General features: G+C 45.1%; 2 protein-coding genes across 8 annotated transcripts; one reads left to right on the top strand and one right to left on the bottom strand.

Moving 5' to 3' along the window:
• The first annotated feature begins 110 nt into the window (after positions 1–110).
• AP3M2 (adaptor related protein complex 3 subunit mu 2) lies at positions 111–7,679 on the top strand. The gene is made up of 8 exons (XM_062629428.1): positions 111–475; positions 2,521–2,692; positions 3,082–3,219; positions 3,648–3,733; positions 4,260–4,393; positions 4,690–4,897; positions 5,487–5,631; positions 6,050–7,679. Exons 1-8 carry the CDS (start codon positions 203–205, stop codon positions 6,148–6,150), a joined length of 1,257 nt encoding a protein of 418 aa, XP_062485412.1. The 5' UTR covers positions 111–202; the 3' UTR covers positions 6,151–7,679.
• Positions 1,505–20,626, bottom strand: PLAT (plasminogen activator, tissue type). 7 transcript variants are annotated; one of them, XM_062629423.1, is made up of 16 exons: positions 19,263–19,433; positions 16,896–17,045; positions 15,253–15,354; positions 14,904–14,943; positions 14,457–14,588; positions 13,962–14,075; positions 13,699–13,873; positions 13,098–13,189; positions 12,667–12,841; positions 12,268–12,353; positions 11,655–11,850; positions 11,033–11,169; positions 10,808–10,948; positions 9,452–9,600; positions 8,556–8,669; positions 1,505–1,630 (listed from the first exon to the last, which is right to left on the bottom strand). In XM_062629423.1, exons 3-16 carry the CDS (start codon positions 15,334–15,336, stop codon positions 1,520–1,522), a joined length of 1,746 nt encoding a protein of 581 aa, XP_062485407.1. In that variant the 5' UTR covers positions 15,337–15,354; positions 16,896–17,045; positions 19,263–19,433; the 3' UTR covers positions 1,505–1,519. The 7 variants fall into 7 exon arrangements, with proteins under 7 accessions (XP_062485407.1, XP_062485408.1, XP_062485404.1 ...); XM_062629424.1 differs by lacking the exons at positions 16,896–17,045; positions 19,263–19,433 and adding an exon at positions 20,598–20,626; XM_062629420.1 differs by lacking the exon at positions 16,896–17,045.

The following is a 20,626-nucleotide window of genomic DNA, read 5'->3' as shown; positions in this document are numbered from 1 at the left end:
TGGCTGTGAGTGGATCACACCAATGAGAACGCTCGCCCGGGAGAGGGGGTTAGGGTTGGGTGTGTGGGGGGGGAAGCCTTCCTCTCCGCCAATCCGCGCGCAGGGGGGGCGGAGCTTTGCGTGAGGCAGGGGCCGGGTGGGCGCCGGGCTGTGGTGGCCGCTGCTGCGCGGGGCCCGGGGGTGCGGGCCGAGGGGGGCAGCCATGATCCACAGCCTGTTCCTGATCAACGCCGCGGGGGACATCTTCCTGGAGAAGCACTGGAAGAGCGTCGTCAGCCGCTCCGTCTGCGACTACTTCTTCGAGGCGCAGGAGAGGGCCTCGGAGGCGGAGAACGTGCCGCCGGTGATCCCCACGCCGCACCATTACCTCCTCAGCGTCTACCGCCACAAGATCTTCTTCGTGGCCGTTATCCAGAGCGAGGTGCCTCCCCTCTTCGTCATCGAGTTCCTGCACCGCGTCGTCGACACCTTCCAGGTGAGGTTGGTTTCTGGGCTGCTCCCCCCCCCCCCCCCATACCCCTCATCTCCCCTGCCCCAGAGGGTCTCTAGGGCTTTCGGTGGGTGCATGCAACCCAGGGTGATGATGGATTGATTCGGGATGAGGAAGGACATTTCAGCTGTCAAGATTGATGTTTCTTGGTTTGCAGCCCTGTCTCTTCGAGGAGCTGTGAACCCAGCCCAGGAGGGCCTTGTCCTCACAAGGAGCTTTTGGGATTTGTGTCTTTACTCCGTGATTAGCTACCTGTGTGCTTATGTCTAGCAATGCTTCTTGAAAGCATATTTGGTTCCTAAAGAACTGAGTCACAGGAGGTTCCCCAGAGCGTAGAATCATAGAATAGTTCGGGTTGGAAAGGACCTGGAGATCATCCAGTTCCAACCCCTTGCCATGGGCAGGGACACCTCACACTAGACCATGTCACCCAAGACTCTGTCCAGCCTGGCCTTGAACACTGCCAGGTATGGAGCATTTACCACTTCTCTGGGCAATCTGTTCCAGGCCTCAACACCTGCACAGTAAAGAACTTCCTCATACCTAACTTGAACTTCCCCTGTTTCAGTTTGAACCCATCACCCCTTGTCCTATCTCTACAGTCCCTGATGAAGAGTCCCTCTCCAGCATCCTTGTAGCCCCCTTCAGACACTGGAAGCTGCTTTGAGGTATCCACGCAGCTTCTCTTCTCCAGGCTGAACAGCCCCGATTGTCTCAGTCTGTCTCCATACGGGAGGTGCTCCAGCCCCTGAGCATCTTCGTGGCCTCCTCTGGACTTGCTCCAACAGCTCCACATGCCTTCTTACGTTGAGGACACCAGGAACTGCACCATGTTCCCTCTGTGCTGACATGACTGCTGGTCAGCTTAGGGAAACAGTGAAAACGTGTGTTGTGGAGTCTGGATTTGGAATGTCTTGTGACCAGCATCCTGCCAAAATACAGGACATGCGGGTACTTGGGCCAACAAGTGTCATGTGAGCTCCTGCTTCCAGGCACCAGTCAGGCCACGAGTGTGGGCTGGATTGTGTTTCACTGAGGCCAGGGAGCGGGTTGGCTGTTCAGGTCGTAAATGTCCTGTGTCAGGCACCTGGATCTTGGTTTTTGTGATGGGACGAGGTGTGTTTGTTCACTGATTAGGAGCTGAAGAAACAGAGAGAAATTAAGCTGGGGAGTAAACTAGTCTGTGGAACTTTTATGATTCGTGTTCTAAGGTTCTGCTTTATGCACTCTTAAATGATGAGGAAGTTTTGTTACATGGATAGAATTGTTTAGATTTTTCAGAATACTGGGCTTCTGCTGTTAGTTTCATGCATTTTAGGATGTGTAAGCAGTCTGCACACCCCAAGTGGTCTCAGAATGACAAAAGCACAGGTAGCATGTTAGACGGACTTCAGAGACATTCTTCTGTAAGACAAACATGGGCCTATGCAGACTAAGCATAGAAGCTGGGCTTCCCTTCTATTCCACATCAAAATAAATCCTAATAAATCTTTACAGAATTTAAGATAATAATTGTATCATTGCATCTATATATGCAAACATTCTAGCAAAAGGAAATTAAAAGCTTTGAGGGGCTTTGAATTCATTAAACAGCAGTTATAATACTGAGAGCACTGCAGGAAAAGGTGAGGGCAGCCAGGAAGGATTTATGGCACTGGAGTCTAGTGAAAAGCATCACTGTGTGCAAGTGGCTGCAGGAAGTAAGTTGGCTTTATTAATATTGCTGCTCACTCGGTTGCAGCTGAGCCACTTCCAAGCACTAACCTCAGCTATCAAAGGGGATCTTGCTACATAGAAAGGAAATAAGAGCATGTGGTGATGTGCTGGGTTTGCTGCATCAGTGGCAGAGGTGTGCTTGGAGCTGTGTGTGTCTGTTGGAGTGGTCAGACTGTTGTGCTTGGACTACTACATGGAGTTTCAGTGTTGTTTCCAAGAAGAGGCTTGATGTATTTCTGTGTGGGAGGATGCTGAACTGAATGATCACTAAGACTCTTTCAGAGACTGTTGAACCATTATTTCTTTTTGCACAGGATTATTTTGGTGTCTGTTCAGAGGTGATGATCAAGGACAATGTGGTGGTCGTTTATGAGGTCCTGGAGGAGATGCTGGATAATGGCTTTCCATTGGCAACAGAGTCTAATATTCTTAAGGAACTGATAAAACCACCCACTATCCTGCGAACAGTTGTCAACACCATTACAGGTACAGAGAAAGAAGGAGATAAACTGGGGAGACCATGTGGCAATATTCCTGCAGAAGTGAATTAGGACACTGCATTCTTTAATTTATCCAAACCAGGCAGATGACATTTCCAGTTCCATCATGACCTGACTTCCTGGATGAGTCAGTTTGCTGTGGGTTTTTTGTTGGGGTGGCTCTTAGTTTCACTTCTGGGTGCCTTCCTGTGGTATGTTTTTGAGTTGGATATAAGAGAGATGTAAGTTGTAGATTACAGACAGTGAGTCTGGAAGACTAATTGCTCTCCTCCAAAGAGACAGAGATTGATTACAGTTAAGTTATATAATGCCAAGGACTTGTTCTGGAGCACTGTCTAACTTCTGTGGTGCTTGTGATTGTCTTTCTTCTTCCAGGAAGCACTAATGTGGGTGACCAGCTCCCTACTGGACAGCTGTCAGTGGTGCCTTGGAGACGCACTGGTGTCAAATATACCAACAATGAGGCATATTTTGATGTAGTTGAGGAGATAGATGCAATCATTGACAAATCAGGTATGGAAGTTCCTTCTGGCTAAGATGAGGGTAACTTGTCCTGATAGTGCTTGAAGAGAGATTAAGGTCTTCAAAGAGGAGGTGCCTCATATAAGTTTGGGAAGCTCTATTCTTATTCTTACTCTGGAACCTTGACAACTCATAGGTGTTATTTTAGAGGGGTACCAAGGTTTTCACTTGTCCTTGTTCCTGAGTTCTTGTAAGCAATTGGGAAAATAGTAGGTGAGTGAAAATCATGCATGAAAATTGTTCATAGCCCTTTTCCCTCAGTTTTTGTGCATCTTAGTCTTGTTAGAGCTGGGAGCTATTGCCACTTACCGTTAAAATGGACATTGCTGGTGTCAGTTCCTCCCTATTGATAGTTTTTCCACATGGGGACTTTTTGGATCAGGTTGGCATAACCTCTTGCATTTACTTTACTGTTGCAGGTTCCACGATTACTGCTGAAATCCAAGGGGTGATTGATGCTTGTGTCAAGCTGACTGGGATGCCAGACCTTACCCTCTCCTTTATGGTAAAGCTCAAGGGTGTATCTTAAGTGTATTTGAAAAGGGTTTTCCAGCTCTGCTGCTAGGATCTCAGACTCACGCTGATGGATTTCAGTACATCAGAACGTGGGTATGCCAAACAAAAAGAGAAAGAACTGACAATGGAAGCTCCTAATGAACTTCAGCAACTTTGAGCCTAAAGGTGTTTGAATTTAAAGAGACTTGGCTTTTTTTTAAAGTACTGTTAGTGTGTGCTGTGACTAAGTTTTTGAGATACAGCAGTGTTTTAAGCAGATATCCTAAAGGTTGCCTTTTTAATGGTGTGCATCAAGGTAATTATTTGACATGACTGAACTTCCTAACATAGGATAGAGATTAATAAGTACTCCTATTATGCAGATGTAACAGCATCAAATAGCTTAACGTGCCTGAATGTAGATCCTATCAAGTAGGCAGAGTGCATCAAATGGGAGGTGCATCTTCATGGATGGAAGATGGGGTTATATTAAATAGAACTGCCTTCCTGAACCTGGTGACTTCCTTTTATTTCAGAACCCTCGGTTGCTGGATGATGTCAGCTTCCATCCCTGTGTGCGTTTTAAGCGCTGGGAGTCAGAGAGAATACTCTCCTTCATTCCACCTGATGGGAATTTTCGCTTGCTCTCCTACCATGTCAGTGCTCAGAAGTAGGTGATGAATGTAGTACTGTGAATTACAAAATTAGGATCTTCCTGGCTAGTAGAAGGGAAAAATACCCAAGGAATTGCTTTTAAAGATCAGGTGGCAAGTGCTAAATGAAGTGGAAATAGATAGAATCACAAAATGGTTTGGTTGGAAGGGATCAAACAAGTGTAGGATTTCCTTCTCTTTTAAGGAGATTGGTTTCCAATGTTTTCAGTGTAGAAGGCAAGGACTGCATCAGGTAAAGCAAAGATGGAGGTGAGAGATTGACAAGAATTTTCTGTTCATGTCTTTCTTCCAGTCTTGTGGCGATTCCTGTCTACGTTAAGCACAACATCAGTTTCCGTGACAGCAGCTCACTGGGACGTTTTGAGATCACAGTGGGGCCGAAGCAGACTATGGGGAAGACTGTAGAGGGAGTGATTGTCACCAGCCAGATGCCAAAAGGTGTCTTAAATATGACCCTCACACCCTCTCAGGGAACACACGTTTTCGATCCAGTTACAAAGGTGAGAGGAAAGAGAGAACTGAACTTCTTTTTTATTATTATATTGTTATTTATTATTACCTTTCAGCAAATGAAGTTGAGCTGTTCATGGTTATAAGCACATTTCCTTGAACATTGCTTTTCTGAAGGTTGTCTCTTTTTTTGGGGTGAGAACTTTCTCTGCACAGTTGCATACTATAAGTTGCCTTAATCCCCACAACAAACAGCTCGGTGTCCAAGTGGATTATGGTCCTGGTTGCTTGGTGTGTGCAGAAAATCCAAGAACTGCTATTGTATGATGAGGCATTGCTCTGGTGGATGCTTTGCAAACTTCTGGATTTCTAGTTGTCATGCCTAATACTGCACAATAGACTTGGTCCTTTGAAAATACTGCACATTCAGGTTGAGGCCTGCCATTTGCGGTAGGCTTTTGAGGAACCTCATGCAGAGAGAGGGACAAGAAGCCTGTACTGTGCTTGTCCAATATGAAGGGCAATATACTAAGACTTTTTCCATAAAGAAACATTTCAAGCTGTCATAGGAGGGGGACTGTTCTTCAGGGGCTGTTCCAGCATTTCTGTTTCACTGCTGCAGTTTTTTTCTCCTTGAAGTTGCTGTCATGGGATGTGGGGAAAATAAACCCCCAGAAGCTGCCAAGCCTGAAAGGGAGCATGAGCCTGCAAGCTGGGACATCAAAACCAGATGAAAACCCCACCATTAACCTGCAGTTTAAAATCCAGCAGCTGGCTATATCTGGTAAGTGACTGCCTGAATATTCTCTGCTGCGTCTTGCTCATTCTGCATGTAGCTGAAGTAGCTCTGCAGGCCTTCTGAAGTACATTCTACCTGAAACATGGTCTTCAAGTAAAAAAAATTGGTGTGCTTTGACTAGATACATGGATTTGTTCTCTCTGATGCTCTGAAACAGCCTATCTACATTTCCTTGCATGTTGTGCTTACAGACCTGTAAACGATTCTAGGGTATAGATGTGTTGGTAAAAAGTGATTCTGACAATTAGCAGTTGTCAGCTTTTCTCCATTCTTTTTACTGCTTCCTAAAACTTTCCCTGTGCTTTCTGCACTGCTGGCATGATCTGCTGTTCCTTTATCTTGAAGGCCTGTCTGCTTTGCTTGTGGCAGCAGTCAGTCTTATGCTGTGTTTGTTTGCCTTTAGGACTGAAGGTGAATCGCTTGGACATGTATGGGGAGAAGTACAAGCCCTTCAAGGGGATAAAATACATGACTAAGGCTGGCAAGTTCCAAGTACGAACCTAGAGGATCCTGATAGCAAGGAAGAGCACTTTCCTGTTTCTTCTGTCCCCGGCTGTTGGATGCAGCCTCTTACCCCATCCATCTGTCCAGGGTTGCTCCCTTGCCTGTAGTAGCATGAGCAGGAGAGTCAGTGCTTAGGGTGCTGGGGAGCAGGGAAAGGTAAGGTCGACCTGAAACCATCTCATCCCTACCTGAGTCTGAAGCATTTGAAACAATGGCAGATGCGAGAGGTGTTCAGGTCTCTTGGGATTAGTGAGTCAGCTTCAGCTATGTATGCTTGTATCACCTTCATTTTGCTGTCTTCAAGGAAATTCTAGGGTTTTATTGCCTTTTGTAACTCCTCTTCCTTATGTTTTGGTTGGCTTTTAGCCCTCGTAGATGATACAAAGTTGAATTTCCCCAAACTTCAACTCCAGTGTGATGGTCCAGCATTTGCCCTTCTCCGTCACTGGGTGTTAGGGTGGAGAGCTCTATAGCTCTTGGCAGCAGAGAGATCATCCAGCCATTCTACCTGGAAGGGACTGAGAGAAGTGGAAAGGTAGATTGTCCCACCCAGCATGAGAAGTTAAGAAGCTTGAGATTGGGGATGGTGTCACAGAGGGAGGAAGAGAAGAAGTATATGCATTTTCTACATATTTCATAAGCTCTTTTGGTCATCAAGTATCTTGAATCTCTGGAGATGCACTGGAAATCCATCCAAATCTTAGGATGGTATCCTCCAAAGGGCTGACACAGCACATACGGTCTTGTAATCGATGGGTGGTGACACCTGAATGTAATTCTCCTTCTCTTATTTCATCAGTATTTGAAGGTAGGGATTCTCCTGGTTTCTCTGGGGAGTCAGGACAGAGACAGGCAGGCATGAGCACACTGATGGAAATTGAAGCTGTGATTAAATGAAGACAAGCACTCTCCTAGTAACTTGTTGGAACCTTTTCTTGTCTTCTTGCCTGCCTAGTACAAATGAAGGTGATACTGCTGTTCTTCTGCTCACTGATGTCTGTCTTTGAGGTAATTGTGTCCTGGTACCTTTGTAGTATTTCTTGCTGTCCTACCTCATTCCAGTTCCTGTACCAATCAGCTGCTCTGCAGGTGGATTCAAGCCTACACTGGATTTTTCGCTGGGACCATCTCTTCCTTAGGAGCTCATTCCAGTCTGTGCTGCATCTCTCTACAGCATAAATATGAACTGAGAGGCATCTGCAGTGTTCTATATTGTCTGTAATGTGCTCTTTGGCCACTAGATGCCAATGTGTTTTCTCTGTGGTAGCAGAACTTGTACCTGGCTGTGGAGTGCAGCATGTACAGTTCATGCTTGTGAACAGAACAAGGTGACTCTTAAGCAAAGGGTAACACACATTCTGGTTTGTGTGTGATGAACACTTGCAGTGGATGAGTGGCACCTTGCATGTGGAATTGCAAGTTTCAGTGCAACTGATGAAAGCCATAGCAGATGGCCTTAACTGCCGAGCATGTTCAGTGCAAATATAACCTTCAGCAAGGGCATCAATAAAGTTCAGTTTTACATGTCATATGTGTCATTCCAGAGTGGCTTGTGTGGGCTGTACAAAAAATACAGTTGGTATTTGAGGAGGAAGGTGAATTATGCCAGTTGGATTGTGGATAGTGGGTGCCTTAGGGGCTATATGTCATTATGCAGTTGGGATTGTGAGCTTGGGACTAAGCCACTGTCTGAAAAGCTAAAATGAACTTATCTCTTGGTCTTTTTTCCTGGTGTTTCCTGCAAGGAGCACTGAGCACTTCCTGGAACCTCACTGAAACTGCCTTTAGGACAGCTAAACCATTCCTGTTTACTAGTAGGGTTTTGAGCAGCAGGCTAAGGACTGTGCTTCAGTTACGAAGATTAACTGGACTTAACCACCATTTCTCTGAGGACAGAGAATCAAGCTGAAACCAACTTACATAACCAAAGTAAAGTGGTATAAGGATAGAGCTTCAGCCTGACTGGAATGTATTCCAAATTTACAGTCAAAGAAGTGAGATTTAAGTTTTCAGGAAATTTAATTCCCCTTTGCCTTCATTTCATACCCCTTCCCAAACCAACATAGCTGCTCATGGGATGCACAATGTTGTCTCTTGGCTTACTCTCTTTATAAATTAAATTTGATAGTACTTGTGATGTGATGCAAGGAGAAAGCTTGGGGATGTGGGGAGAAAGGAGTGTTAGCTTCCAATAACCTGTAACAAGGAAAGGAGAGGAACTTGAGAATGTGCCCTTCCCACACATTCCTGTGGTATGAAAAGCCATAGGATAAAGGGAAGCACTGTCAGTATCCTTAAAACACCAAGAAGGAAGCTGCGAGGGCATGGCCACAAGGTTGTGGATAGCTCATTTTTCTTTCTCAGGGTTTCATGTTGTCCTGAATCCAGTCCAGATAACGATTCACATTTGTATAAACACCAGGTATGTCTTTGCGGCCACAGCCTATTCCCCAGCTGATGATTCCAATGAGATACATCCGATTATCCTTCATACAGACCAGAGGCCCTCCAGAGTCACCCTACAGAGAAGCAGGAGGTTAATAACTATCTCTTTTTTGGTTGGGTTTGTGTTGCTTTTACCCCCACTCACTGGCTTTAGTGGTGTCCACGGAAATACCCTATGTAGTATGCTAACAAATCAAGAGCTCTTAGTAACAGCACTTTCACATAAGCCCTTTTGTGTTCTAGACTCCCTCAATGCTCCCCTCATGGGGAGACACCTCAAAAAAACCTGTCACTAAAGCATCTAACTCCATATGGCTCTCATGAAATGTAGGTGAGATGTTGGTCAGAACAAAAAGAGGAATACTCTTATTCAAGCTTATTCACCGATCCAGAGTGGCTTATACTGCTGCGTATATTAAAGAGCTGTTTAAATGGAAAGGATGTGGACTGAATGCCCTCCTTTTTCCTCATTCCCCACCATCTTTGGCTTTTATTACTATATTTTCTGCACTTCTCAGTAGAGCAGCACTCGTGTTCTCTTACAGAACACCCTGCTGAGTGTATTGCATTGCTCACATAAGAGAAAATATTAGGAAATGCTGCTGAGGTGGAGTTTCCTGCTCAGATTTGTGCCATTTCCTATATTTGGGATTTTCAGTCTGTGGTGTTCTGATCAAGTGTGGCCTGCTTTTCTAGCTCTGAGGGGCAGGGGAAGCAAAGAGGAGCCAACAGTTCTGTTGTGTTTGACGAAAGTCTGCTAGAACTTCCACACAGCCAAGTACAGAACAACTTTAAACCATTTTCTGAAGCTTTTTCTTTGCTTAGCTCAGACTCTCAAGAACAGAATTGAGTTTACCTTGCAGGCATCATCAAGGTTCCTTGTGTCTCCTGCACATAACATGTTGTCTGTAACTGTCCGGTTGCCTAGATGCTGTGTTGTGCACTGACTGGCTGGAAACAGTCTCACATGGCCTTCCTTCAGGTGCTCTGAATAGAATGGAGAAACTGGAAGAAAAAATGCAATATAAATACATAAGTATGTCTGTGTAGGTGTATATATATTTAAAAAGCCCCAAAGCAGTTCAGGTTCTGTAGTTTAGAGGAGAATAAATGGAAGTATTTGGGGGCAGAGGGAGGTAAACTATTATTTCTTTGCCAAAGGGTCTAGTTTTGATTCTTGGGGGTTCTGCTTTGTGAGTGAGAACTGCTTCAGTCTAGTTGAGAGAGAATATTGCTTCTTTAAGAAGCTTAAGTTCTAAATACTGCTGGGGTTTATGGATGGGTAAGTTATCCTTGCACAGTTACATCAACCAAAATGAAGTCACAGCAAGTGCCTATGAAAATCACTAACTGCACAAAACAGGATCCTGACTTTTTAGTATTAGGATTGCACTAACAAAAAGCGGATGCCTTGTTGTACACAATACTGAGAAACTGGACAGGAATGTACGCTTGTGTTTTGCTGGAATGGAAGGGATTTGGTGTTGCTTTTATTCTTCTGCATAGCTGCGACTGCACAAAGCTGAAAGCTGGCAGGGTTGTTGTTTTTCAGTCTAGTTTTGGATTACAATTGCAGCATCCTTTCCCTCTCAAAGGGTGTACCCTGCACTCCCTGTAAGCAGTGCTGGAGACTGGTTTTAATAGCACTTTATGCCACACTTGTATGTTACAAAACCACTATGGGTTCAAATCATTATTAGGTCTTTTTATGGTGGTTTCTTCACAGTCTCTGTCTCACAGAGGCTACAAGTTAGCAAATGAAATGAAAATTAGTAGAAAGTACCAGTAAAATCCAAGCTGGGGGATTTTGTTTGTTTTAAATACAAGTCAGCCTGTTATACCTTCAGACATGTTTTATTCCTGTTATTTAGCTCACTTTAGAAACCATTTAGCCAGCCTTTTCAGATATATATCTGGGATTATCTGCTAATACGCTATACAGTTGCAGGTAGTTGCATGTGATTAGCAGATATGTATTAGCAGGTAACCCCAGATATATATATGACAATACTCTATGAGCCCATGCAGCTGAGAGAACTAAGATCAATGAAATAACTTACAAAACCCCAAACTTGTTTATCTCCTACTATGCATATGTTTTGTAGGGCTGATATAAGCCCATATGATAATTCAGGGAACCACACATTAAGCAGTGCTAAAGGCTTGAATTCTTTGAAGGCAGGGGACACAAACTGTAATATCTTCTACTTACATTCTTCGTTTCTGCCATAACCAGAGATCTCACATTCAGTCCAGGCAGGCATGTGTAGTGCTGGTGTTGGGAGGCAGGCAGCACGGACAGTGTCTGTTTCAATAGCACATTCCTCTGCATCCGAGTTCAACTGCAACAGAGCTGAAGAGGGAAAGCAACTTCATTAAGCACAAACTGGAGCCAGCCACAAGCTTTGCAGAGTCACTAGGTCAGCAGAGTTCTTACCAATGTCATTGTCAAAGTTTTCTGAGTCAAATCTCTGGTGCACGGTGTAGCTCTTCACTTGAAAGTTCTGTTCATTTTCCTCAGGGGTGGCTCGGGATGTTCTCCCCAGCACAATCTTCAGCTGATTTGCACTAAAGCTGAAGAACAAGAATCTTAACTTTCTTCTCATGTTGAGTGCACCCTTCTCTTGAAGATGTGCTGCTGGAGCTTCTGCTCTTCGTATTTTAGTACTATTACTACTTCATTACCCAGGCAGTTTGACCTGAAGTGTCCAATTTGCCTTTGGTTTTGCACTAATTACTTATAGCCATCACGGCAAAGCTCCTCTGCCAGCCCCTTGCTGTTCTCAAGTATCAGATGGATCTGCATATGTACTGACAGCTTCGTTCTTCAGCTGCTTGCTGTTCTGAAGTGATACCTTAATGCCATGCTGTTAGTCGGCCCAACAATTGCCTGTCTGTCATGCTCTGCACAGCTAACTTTACACTCTTTAGTGTACAATGACAAGCCTTATTCCAAGCCTTTTCCAGTAAGGCAAGACTGGATGCTTCCAATTTCAGTCTGGTTGTGTTGGGGTTTGGTTGGTTTTGGTCCGCGCAACAGCACTGAATCCTCAACTTACCCTTCCTCAAAGCAGTGAGCAGCTGACAGAACCCAGCAGGAACTGATGAGGATTCCTCCACAGAGGAAGTGCTCTCCAGGCGCCCGGCGGTACTTCACGAAGATGGCAGCTTGCCACGGGTGAGCTGCAATGTCTGCATAGGAGCCACCCTTAATCCTGTACTGGTGTCCTCGGCGCTGCCGCAAGCCGCAGGTGGCTGTGGATGACAAACCCAGAGACAGGCTTTTTGTTCAGGCCTTCTTGCCTGGAGTTTGGGTTAAGAGCCTGTTAGCTGCCAGTGCATGTTGAGGCAGCCTGGCATGAACTGTGTAGTAACTGACTCATTCCTGTTTCCTAGGAAACTTGTATTCTGATGTGAAAAATACAGTAAGGAAACCCTGCCTTTTCTGTCCTCCCTTCTGGCAGAGAAAAAGGCACTTCTGTGAGGCTGGAGCCACAGAATCTCTTTCTGCTCTAAAAACGACCTGCTGAAGGGGGGTTTGGTTTGGTCTGGGGGGGGCGGTGTCCCCCTCCAGCTCCTATTTTACTATAAGAAGCTTGAGCTTAATACAAATGACATGCAGAACAGTAATGCTGTGAAGAAAGAGAAGACACAGGAGTGCCAGATCCTTACAGCAAGTAGGCACATTGCAGTACTCCCATGTGAGCTGATTTCCTTTCAGAACATGGCACCAGGGCTTGCTGTCATTGTCAGGATTCCTGCAGCACAGGAAAGAGAAAAACTATTTGTATTATCAGATGTGAAGAGAGTTTGGGGAGACCTAAAGGTGGCAGCCTGTGACCTGAGTGTTCTAGAGATAACAGAGGGCCCTAGGACCATGAGGAACTTGAATTTATGGAGTCTGATGTTACAAAAGCATAGATAGGTCAGGTGGAATAAAATTACTATTGTCAGTGAGCTTCATTCCCAACAGTAATGTACTTCCCGTGCTTAAATAACCCACATAAAAGAGCCTGGCCTGAAGAGCACCACAAGGAAGTTTGGTGGGACTTCAGTTCTGTGACTACCTACCGGCAGAAGTTGTGAGTACCAAGGCCCAGCTGGTAAGCATCTCTTTTCCAAGCAGTATATAACTTGTTGACAAGGATTCGGGAATTCCACCTCAAACAGGTAGCTCCAGAGCTGGTAACACTGTGGCTGCCTCGGTAATCTGTGCCTCTTCCAGATCTGCAGTTGCTGTTTCCAGCTTCAATAAGAAAGCTGTATATTAACTAATGGATGTGAACCTGTTAGCTCTTCCTAACTGTGATTTCTGGCAAGGCTGTATACTAGCTATACTTATCTCAGTCTCTCAGTGTCATAAATATTAAAAGCTTAACCATGATTAATGTTAGAGGTTCAACTTTTCAAGCTGCAGAAATAGCACAAGTCCACAGAGAACCATTAGATACGCAGTGAATCATGGAAGCTGTGAAGTCCATTCCCTGTCCCCCTGCATGTACCTTTTGAACAGGAGGGCACACTGCAGTGTTCCCAGATGTACTTTCCCCCTTTATAGATATAGCACCAAGGTCTGGAATCCTCATCTGGGTTTCTGAAAGAGTTATGATATTATGCATCATTATGAAGCTATTGTTATTAGTCCCATGTCTGCCATCTAGTTTGGTAACTTAATGCTGCTCTGCAGTGAAGACATGGACTGAACCTTCAGAAGTCATTTGGATTCCTATGTTAATTGTGGAATACATGTAAATGAGGATGAAACAGCCAGTAGCTGGCAGGAGTGGACAGCTTGTTTGTGAAGTTTAGTTTATGAGCAGGATCTGGAGCTGCAGGAAACTGGCTACAAAGGGAGTTCTAGGCACTGAAAACGGACAAGGGAAAGACTATGGGGTGAGAGATGCATGCATTTTGTAGTCTGCCATAAGCATCCAATCTAGGTAGATCTGAAGCTGAGATATGTCTACAGAAATTGCAATTGCCGCTCATGGGCTGCACGTTATTTCTTTGCTTGACATTAGACTATTGCAAACAGCCATTCCTTTGCTCCAAGCCTTTAGGCTGATTCCTGTGCCTCTGACCTGGGTGCCATCAGCCCCTCACCTGCAATAGTTGTGATTGCCCAGTCCCAGCTCAGCAGCATCCTCTCTTCGGCTGCTGTACTTCCTGTCCATCAAGCCATTGCTATTCCAATTTAAACATTCAGCTCCGCTCTCTGTCGTGCTCCATGTACCCCTGTATGTCACTCCAGCATCTTTGTAGCACTTAACTGCAGTATCTGAACAAAAGGGAATAAAATGTACATCTTCTGGGTACCTCATCCTTCTGCACTGCATAACTAAAGCCAGTAGCGTTGGTATACTCACCTATTTCACACTGCTTCCCAGAGAAACCTTGGTGGCACTGGCAGATGAAGAGCTGTGGGGAATAATATGCCTGTGAGCATTGGCCCCCGTTGTAGCATTTAATTCTAGTGCAGGCTGTGGAATAAGCAAAAGCCAGAATACTGTTATATTTCACAGAAGTAAGATGCTATCAATGCATACCCATCATTCCTCTCCTGTCAGTCTCCTTTAGGCTGTTCTATCATGTGCTTACAGTCTTTTTGTATAGTGCTCACATTCTTCCTTTGCTCCATTCTCTCCACGTGCTATTAGGAGCCTTCCTCAGCCTCTTGCCCATTCCCTCTTAGTCCTGCCTAAGTCGGTACATATTAGTATTTTCATTTCTATCCTAGTCTATTTCAAGCCAAATTTTCTGTGTGATAACTCCTTTCCTGAAAGTGGAGTTCTTTAGGATACTTAGATGGAAAATCTCTCATCCCCCACCACTTCCTTTCTCTTTTTCTTCCTCATACTCACCTCTGACAGGCACAGTGTGGCAGCGACTCCGACCGCTGTCGCACCTACAGTACTCTACTCTGCTCCCTGAAAGCCTCAGCCAGGTCCCCCTGTGCTGGTAGATTTCTCCAGATGATTTTTCTGTGCAAATGGCTGTAATTGGAGAAAGGAAAATCCTCTTTTAGAGAGTCAGGGAAAAGACCTGGCTGAGCGAAAGAACTCCCTTCTCTTCCCAGGAGAAAAGCTCTGCTATCAACAGCCTCTTTCTCTGAAGAAGAGCAGAGGGAGGGGAAAACTTTATTCCTTGAGTTGTGCATTGTATTGATGGTCTGCTCTTTCGTCTTCTGAATCTCTCATACAGATAACCGTGACAAACAGCTTTCAGGCTCTGTTCCCTCAGCATCACCTGCTTTCCCCTCCTGCGTTCACAAAGCTCCAGGTAACACAGTTGTAGTTTGCATGGCTTACCTCTGGACCTGGCTCCCCGTTTGAAACGTGCGCGTAAGCCCTGCAAGCAGAGAAGGTTAACTCTGTGAGTCACTGCTCTCTTCAGAAAAAAGAGAGAACAAGTGCCTCCATCGTCTTCTTGAGGCCTTGTAAATCAGGAGAGCTCGGAGCAACTCTCTGCTCTCCTTGTCAGACAGTACAGTGAAAAGTGCCTTTAGTGTCTCAGTGTGGGTAACTATAAACCATGGAGTTGCCACAGATCTAAGCAGATTCTCATTCTGTCTGATGGAGACAGCTGGAGTCAATGGTAAGGAAGTACTGCTCAAAACACAAGATGGCAAGAGCATTATTTGATCCATTAGCCTCTTACCTGGCATTGAGCAGTCATAATTGCTCCCACCAGCAGGAGCAGACATGGGACTTTGCCTTCCATCCTGAGTGTTTTCCACATCATGTCCAACTCTCAAGTTACCTACAGAGACAAAACCCAAGACATCGAACAAAGGCATTTTACAATGTGAATGGAGTTCGAGGGCAGAAGTTTAAATACAGGTTTTAAATTATGACAGTTGTTTTTACATTAAAACACGCTTTCTACTGTGCAGTTCTCAGTCATCAGGACTGGCTGTCCTGGTGACCCTGGACAAGGGAGACTGTCAGGCTGGACCCAGATGTGCTTCTACCTGATAAATTTAGAAACATGACAAGCTAAAGCACACACTGTTAGGTCTGGAGGAAGCTCAGAGAATGTTTCTGGGGAGTAACACTGGTAGAATTAAGTTCCAAGTCCTTTTTCTCAAGGTTGCTGGAAGCCAGCAGGATTGCGTGTGTAGAGATGGACTTGTCTAATGAAGGAGTTGTACTGCTGATTGGAAAGTGTTCACTGAGATTCAGGTCACTGAAGCCTAAGAGATCTCTTGCAAGGACTCAAGAACCTGCTGAAGGGTCAGTCTGTGCTAACAGTGGTTTAAGAGGATTTTCGTTTTCTGTACAGACTGCTATTTTTGGGCAAGAGCGAGGGCCTCTCCTGTATTGAGGATGCTTCAGCATCCTGGTTGATGATAGGTGGGGACAGCACTGCTATGTCTTTGGTTTTCAATATTTCTAAAGCTTCTCCCTAGCTGAGCCTTTAGTTTCTACTACTGTTGTTATGCTTTTGCTGAAAAGGAAGAGTATGCCAATTGGCTGGCAGGCTGGCTTTTGGGCTGGTGCTCTCATTTATCCATTGCACTCCTATGCAGTCCCAACTACTTCTTATTTCTGCTAATCCCTTCAGCATCTTTACACTTCAGATGGAGTCTGAAGTGTAAAGTTGCTGAAACCTTTTGCTGATAAAGGCATCAAAAGGTTTCTAAGGTGGTCTGCTTCCTGATGAAGGCAGTGTGCTTTGCTGTGGGCTTCCAGCTCCTCTGTTAATCCCTGGAGGAAAAATCCTGGAGGATTTATTTTGCCCATTCTTTTATCTAGGTGACCAACTGTAGAAGTTGCACATATGTGCATATACATATGTACATGTGTGTATGTAAAAGAGCTCCAGCAAAGCCTCATCTCAGCAGCACCAGTATGGTAGCTAGCGAAGTCCTATGTTATATTTAGAAACACTGCTGAACTGGAGGACTTTAAATGAGGATTTATTGGTACACCTACAGGACACTGGTGGGGGGAAGAGGCTGTTGTTCATGGCATAATGAATGCAGCTGATTGTACAGTGTCAGAGGTTTAGATACGGTGTCTATGGCATTAACTAGCAAGGTCCAATATGTCTTTTAAAAACTGGGAAAGTAGTATCAGTTTTCACAGTTGAGTAATAATAATGACAACTCCAGTCCTTAGAAGCTGTGTAATCTGAACCCTTACAATAAGTAACTTTATCACAGGTTTTCTGGCTTGAACCCATAATTTTCTTCCTAAAAGTAATAGTTAATACTGCATGCATAACAGGAGCTCTTTTTTACAATTGAATAAGACACAATCACCAGTGTGACCAGATTTAGACTGATCTTCTATACTCACCAAGACTGCTATAGCAGTCAGCTTAGATGGCTGAAATGATGGCTAGAGTGTGATGCAGAGGGGAACCCCCCTGCTTTGACCACATCCAGCACCAGAGGTCCATTTTCTCTCTTTCTTTAAAAGTATAATGCCTTCTATACATACCAAGAGCTGGGAGTGAGGCAGAGCAGCAGGCAAGAAGATAGAATTTCATTCCCAATCTCCAGGATTGCTCTGCAATTCCAAATATTTGCAATAATACTCAGGCACTGCCTCCCACACTATCACCTTTTTATCATCTCCATGATAAGATCTCTGAGCAAGTAGAAATCTAACCCAATTGTTGGAGAAATTACTTCCAGAAATGAGGAGCTCAGACTCTGTTTATATGAATCCAGAGAAGGCAGCTGGATAATAGCTGCTGAAATTGGAGTATAACAGCTGAATGAGTCATAAATTGGGATTCAAGGCTAAAAAAGAGAGGGAGTTTCTTTGTGGGTTGTGTTGGTTTCTTTTAAATACTTGTTCAAAGAAAAGGCAAAAGGCACAAATATCCCAGTCTCTGAAGCAGAACTGGGTGTGCAGCAGGATAATTTAGCCTTTAGCTTCTCATCATTAGACCACACAAAGAGGAGACTTAAGTTGCAAGTCAGACTGAAAAGACTCACAGGAACAGCTTCCAAGAACCTTAGTTACTCCAATTCTTATCTTGACAATGAGATCCTTGTAATTCAGAGCCTCTCCTGGGGATTTGTATTACTATGCAGATTTTGTAAGGTACTTCTATATACTTTCAAGCCCTTTCTCACCACTTAGGAAGTATCTTGCACTGCATAGCAAGCCTTTTTAAAAAGCTGCAAGAGTGGCTTCAAAATAGGCATTTCCTTCAGTGGAATCTGAACTAAATCAGCAGTGGTCTGGACTTGCACTTGTTCCTGCTGCTTCTGTACAGGCTCTCCCCTCCACCTTTCCCCCTGTCCGTGGGAGATGCTTCTCCACCCATTGGTGGCTGTTCTGCATGGAAAACTGACAACAGATGTTGCCAGATGTTTGTTTTCAGTTTCGGGAAAGGTAAAACTTAGGGCAGGCAATTGGAATGTTCTGAATGATAAGCCCTATCAAATTGAAACCATATGGCTGTTTGAAGAATACCATGTTTACAAGACTTCACTAGCAGTGTGCTTTCTGTAGGGCTCCCCTAAACAGCTCCTGCCTTCTGCTCTCACCCTTTGCTTCCTCTCTGATCAAAAATCCTCTAGCAATAAGCCAGAGGCTTTAGATGTGGTGCTCTGATAGTTTGATTCTACACTTTAAGGTATATTAGGATGTAAAGATATGCAGTACCCCAAATGTATCGCTCTTTGCTGAAGTATTGTCAGCAGGAATACTTGAAATCCCACTTATTAATAACAGCCCTTCTAAGCAGTAAGAGTGTATTATCTTACCAGTGTAGAATAAGACCTAAAAAAGAATGTACCTATCAAGGTTGAACAAAAAGTCATTAACTGAAATCAAAGTACCTTCCCCCAAACCCCTGTACGCCTTCCAATCACTTAGTTTGTGCATTTCAGAATGCTCTGATTCTGAATCTATAGCACTAAGAGGGTTCTTGCTGATGAATAGCTATATTGATCTTGTTTAAGTGAAAGACTGCAGATCCTTGCTGACCTTTCCTGCCTTCTGGAGAAAGTGCTTCTGTATCCCTTTGCTAAACTGAGCAGATGAATATCAGACTTGAACTATTTCTGTTTAAGATGTAACAGCAGACAGATCTGTGCCTTTGGGGAAAAGAACTCTGTAAAAACCCCACAAGAGAAAGCTTCTGCAGTCTCTGAAGGCATTGGAGGAAATGGATATTTCAAACTCTGGCTTTGTTTTGGGAATCATTCTCAATATTTTCCTGTGGTTTTGGCTGCATTTACAAAGCGTGATCTGAAGATCCGCCCTCCTGCTTGCTGTCCCTCCATTACCCTGGTTGGGAGCCTGGGATGAGCACACAGCCTAATTTCCCAGGCTGGGATGGATTCTCCTTTCACAGCTAGCTCTCTGGGTCTCTCCTTACCATTAAGGTATTTGTCCATAACTCTTCTTTTGCTTTAAGTTCTCTTGCTAATGTTCTTTGGACAGGAGACCTCCCCCCTGCTAGCTGCAGCTGCCAGCCCTTCCCCTGCAAGAGCTGAAGCTTTCTTGGCATAACTGAAAGCCATCAGCTGTACCCAGCGTTAGGAACCTCCTCCAGAGCTGAAAGGCAATAGCTCAGTTAGTTAACCACCGCGGTGCTTCAGCGGGATTCATTAAATAACAATAGTTAATAGCATTCAATGACAATGCCGCTGATGCTGAAACCGGGCATTGCGCTTTGTGAGGCAGGTGCAGAGCCGGACCTACCTTTGCTTTCTCTCTGCTGTATCCGCGGATGGAGCTCTGCAGAGCAGCGGGTTCCTGCTGTCCGCCGCTGCTCTGCGCGCTCCCAGCGGCTCCTGCCCCGAGCCCCGCGCAGGGGGTGGAGACTCGGGGGCTGGAGCCCGCGTCCCCCCCGGGAGCGGCTCCGGGATGGGGCGGCCCCTGCCTGGGGCTCGGGGCCGGGCTGGGGACGCTGGTTTACAGCAGCCCGCGTTGTTCGTTCTCTCTCCCATTCAATAGAGCAGTCTTCTAAACGCTTCCCCGTTGAACACCTTAAGCTTCAGTGACTTGAGAACAGCGCGTATTCCTCCCCGCTGTGCATCGTGCTCGTGGGACTGTGAGATGTGTTACCTCCAACACGACCAGAGGAGCTGCAAGCTGTAGCTTAGTTCTAGTACTGAGAAACTCCTGTTTCAAGAAAGAGCAGTGTGCTGGGAATCCGCTGGGAATCTTCGGCAGGCAGGTGCATGCCATGGACAGTGCCATGGGGACAAAATGGTCACAGGAGCTCCCAGGTAAAGTGGGGACAATGAGCAGAACTCCTAAGGACCCTTAGGTAGGAATAAGGAATTGCATGTTGGGGACCAAAGAGTTAAATGTTCATTGATACTGTGCATCCTAGAAAAATCTACTCAGCAGTGTGTGGTTCATGAAGCACTGGGTTATCAGTATGGGAGGCGAAGTGAACTCAGGGTGATGGAAACAGCCAGTGATGCAGTTGTTACAGTAATGGATGTGTTCTAACTTTTAGGAACAGAATCACTAAAAATCGGGTTCCTCATACAATTTAGCATAAACACAGACATAAGAAATAGCGTGTGAGGGATCTCCATCTTCAGGAAGCAGCTGCACAGCATCCTCGGTTGGGAAGCATGGCAGTGGGTATTTTGCATATTGGCAAAGATGAAGCCCTGCTTACTCTGCACATTTAGCTCTTCTATGTATGGAAAACCATCAATATTATCACATATTTTCTCTGAGAGTCCCAGTGCTGCTGGTGAGCATTACAGCCAGAAATAAATCTGACTTAGGGGCAGCTCTGATTGTTTCCAGTTGTTGAGAAAAGGATGACTGGACACTGCTGCGTGAGCAGGGGCTAATTCATGTCATTTTTAAAGATAACAGCTAGTTGCTACTAGAATTCTGGGTTAAAGATGCTAACAAAGTAATGGCCATGGGGGTCAATTTCAGAAGCTACCATTTCTCAACTTTTCGCAGCTTAAGGGCCACTATAGCTGTCCAGAGAGTGGTGTGGGTGCTGTTCGTGGTGGGGGAAACCATCACCAGCCATCTCCTCTCAAGCACCATCTACTGGCTTACCTCTAGTTCGCTCCCGTTTCAGGAGGGGT

Source organism: Pezoporus occidentalis, unplaced genomic scaffold (assembly GCF_034315485.1).
Source record: "Pezoporus occidentalis ecotype Australia unplaced genomic scaffold, CSIRO_AGI_Poc_V1 ctg337, whole genome shotgun sequence".
NCBI lineage: Eukaryota > Metazoa > Chordata > Aves > Psittaciformes > Psittacidae > Pezoporus > Pezoporus occidentalis.
The sequence above is the reverse complement of the archived record's forward strand: the minus strand, read 5'-3'. Positions and strand labels throughout refer to the sequence as shown.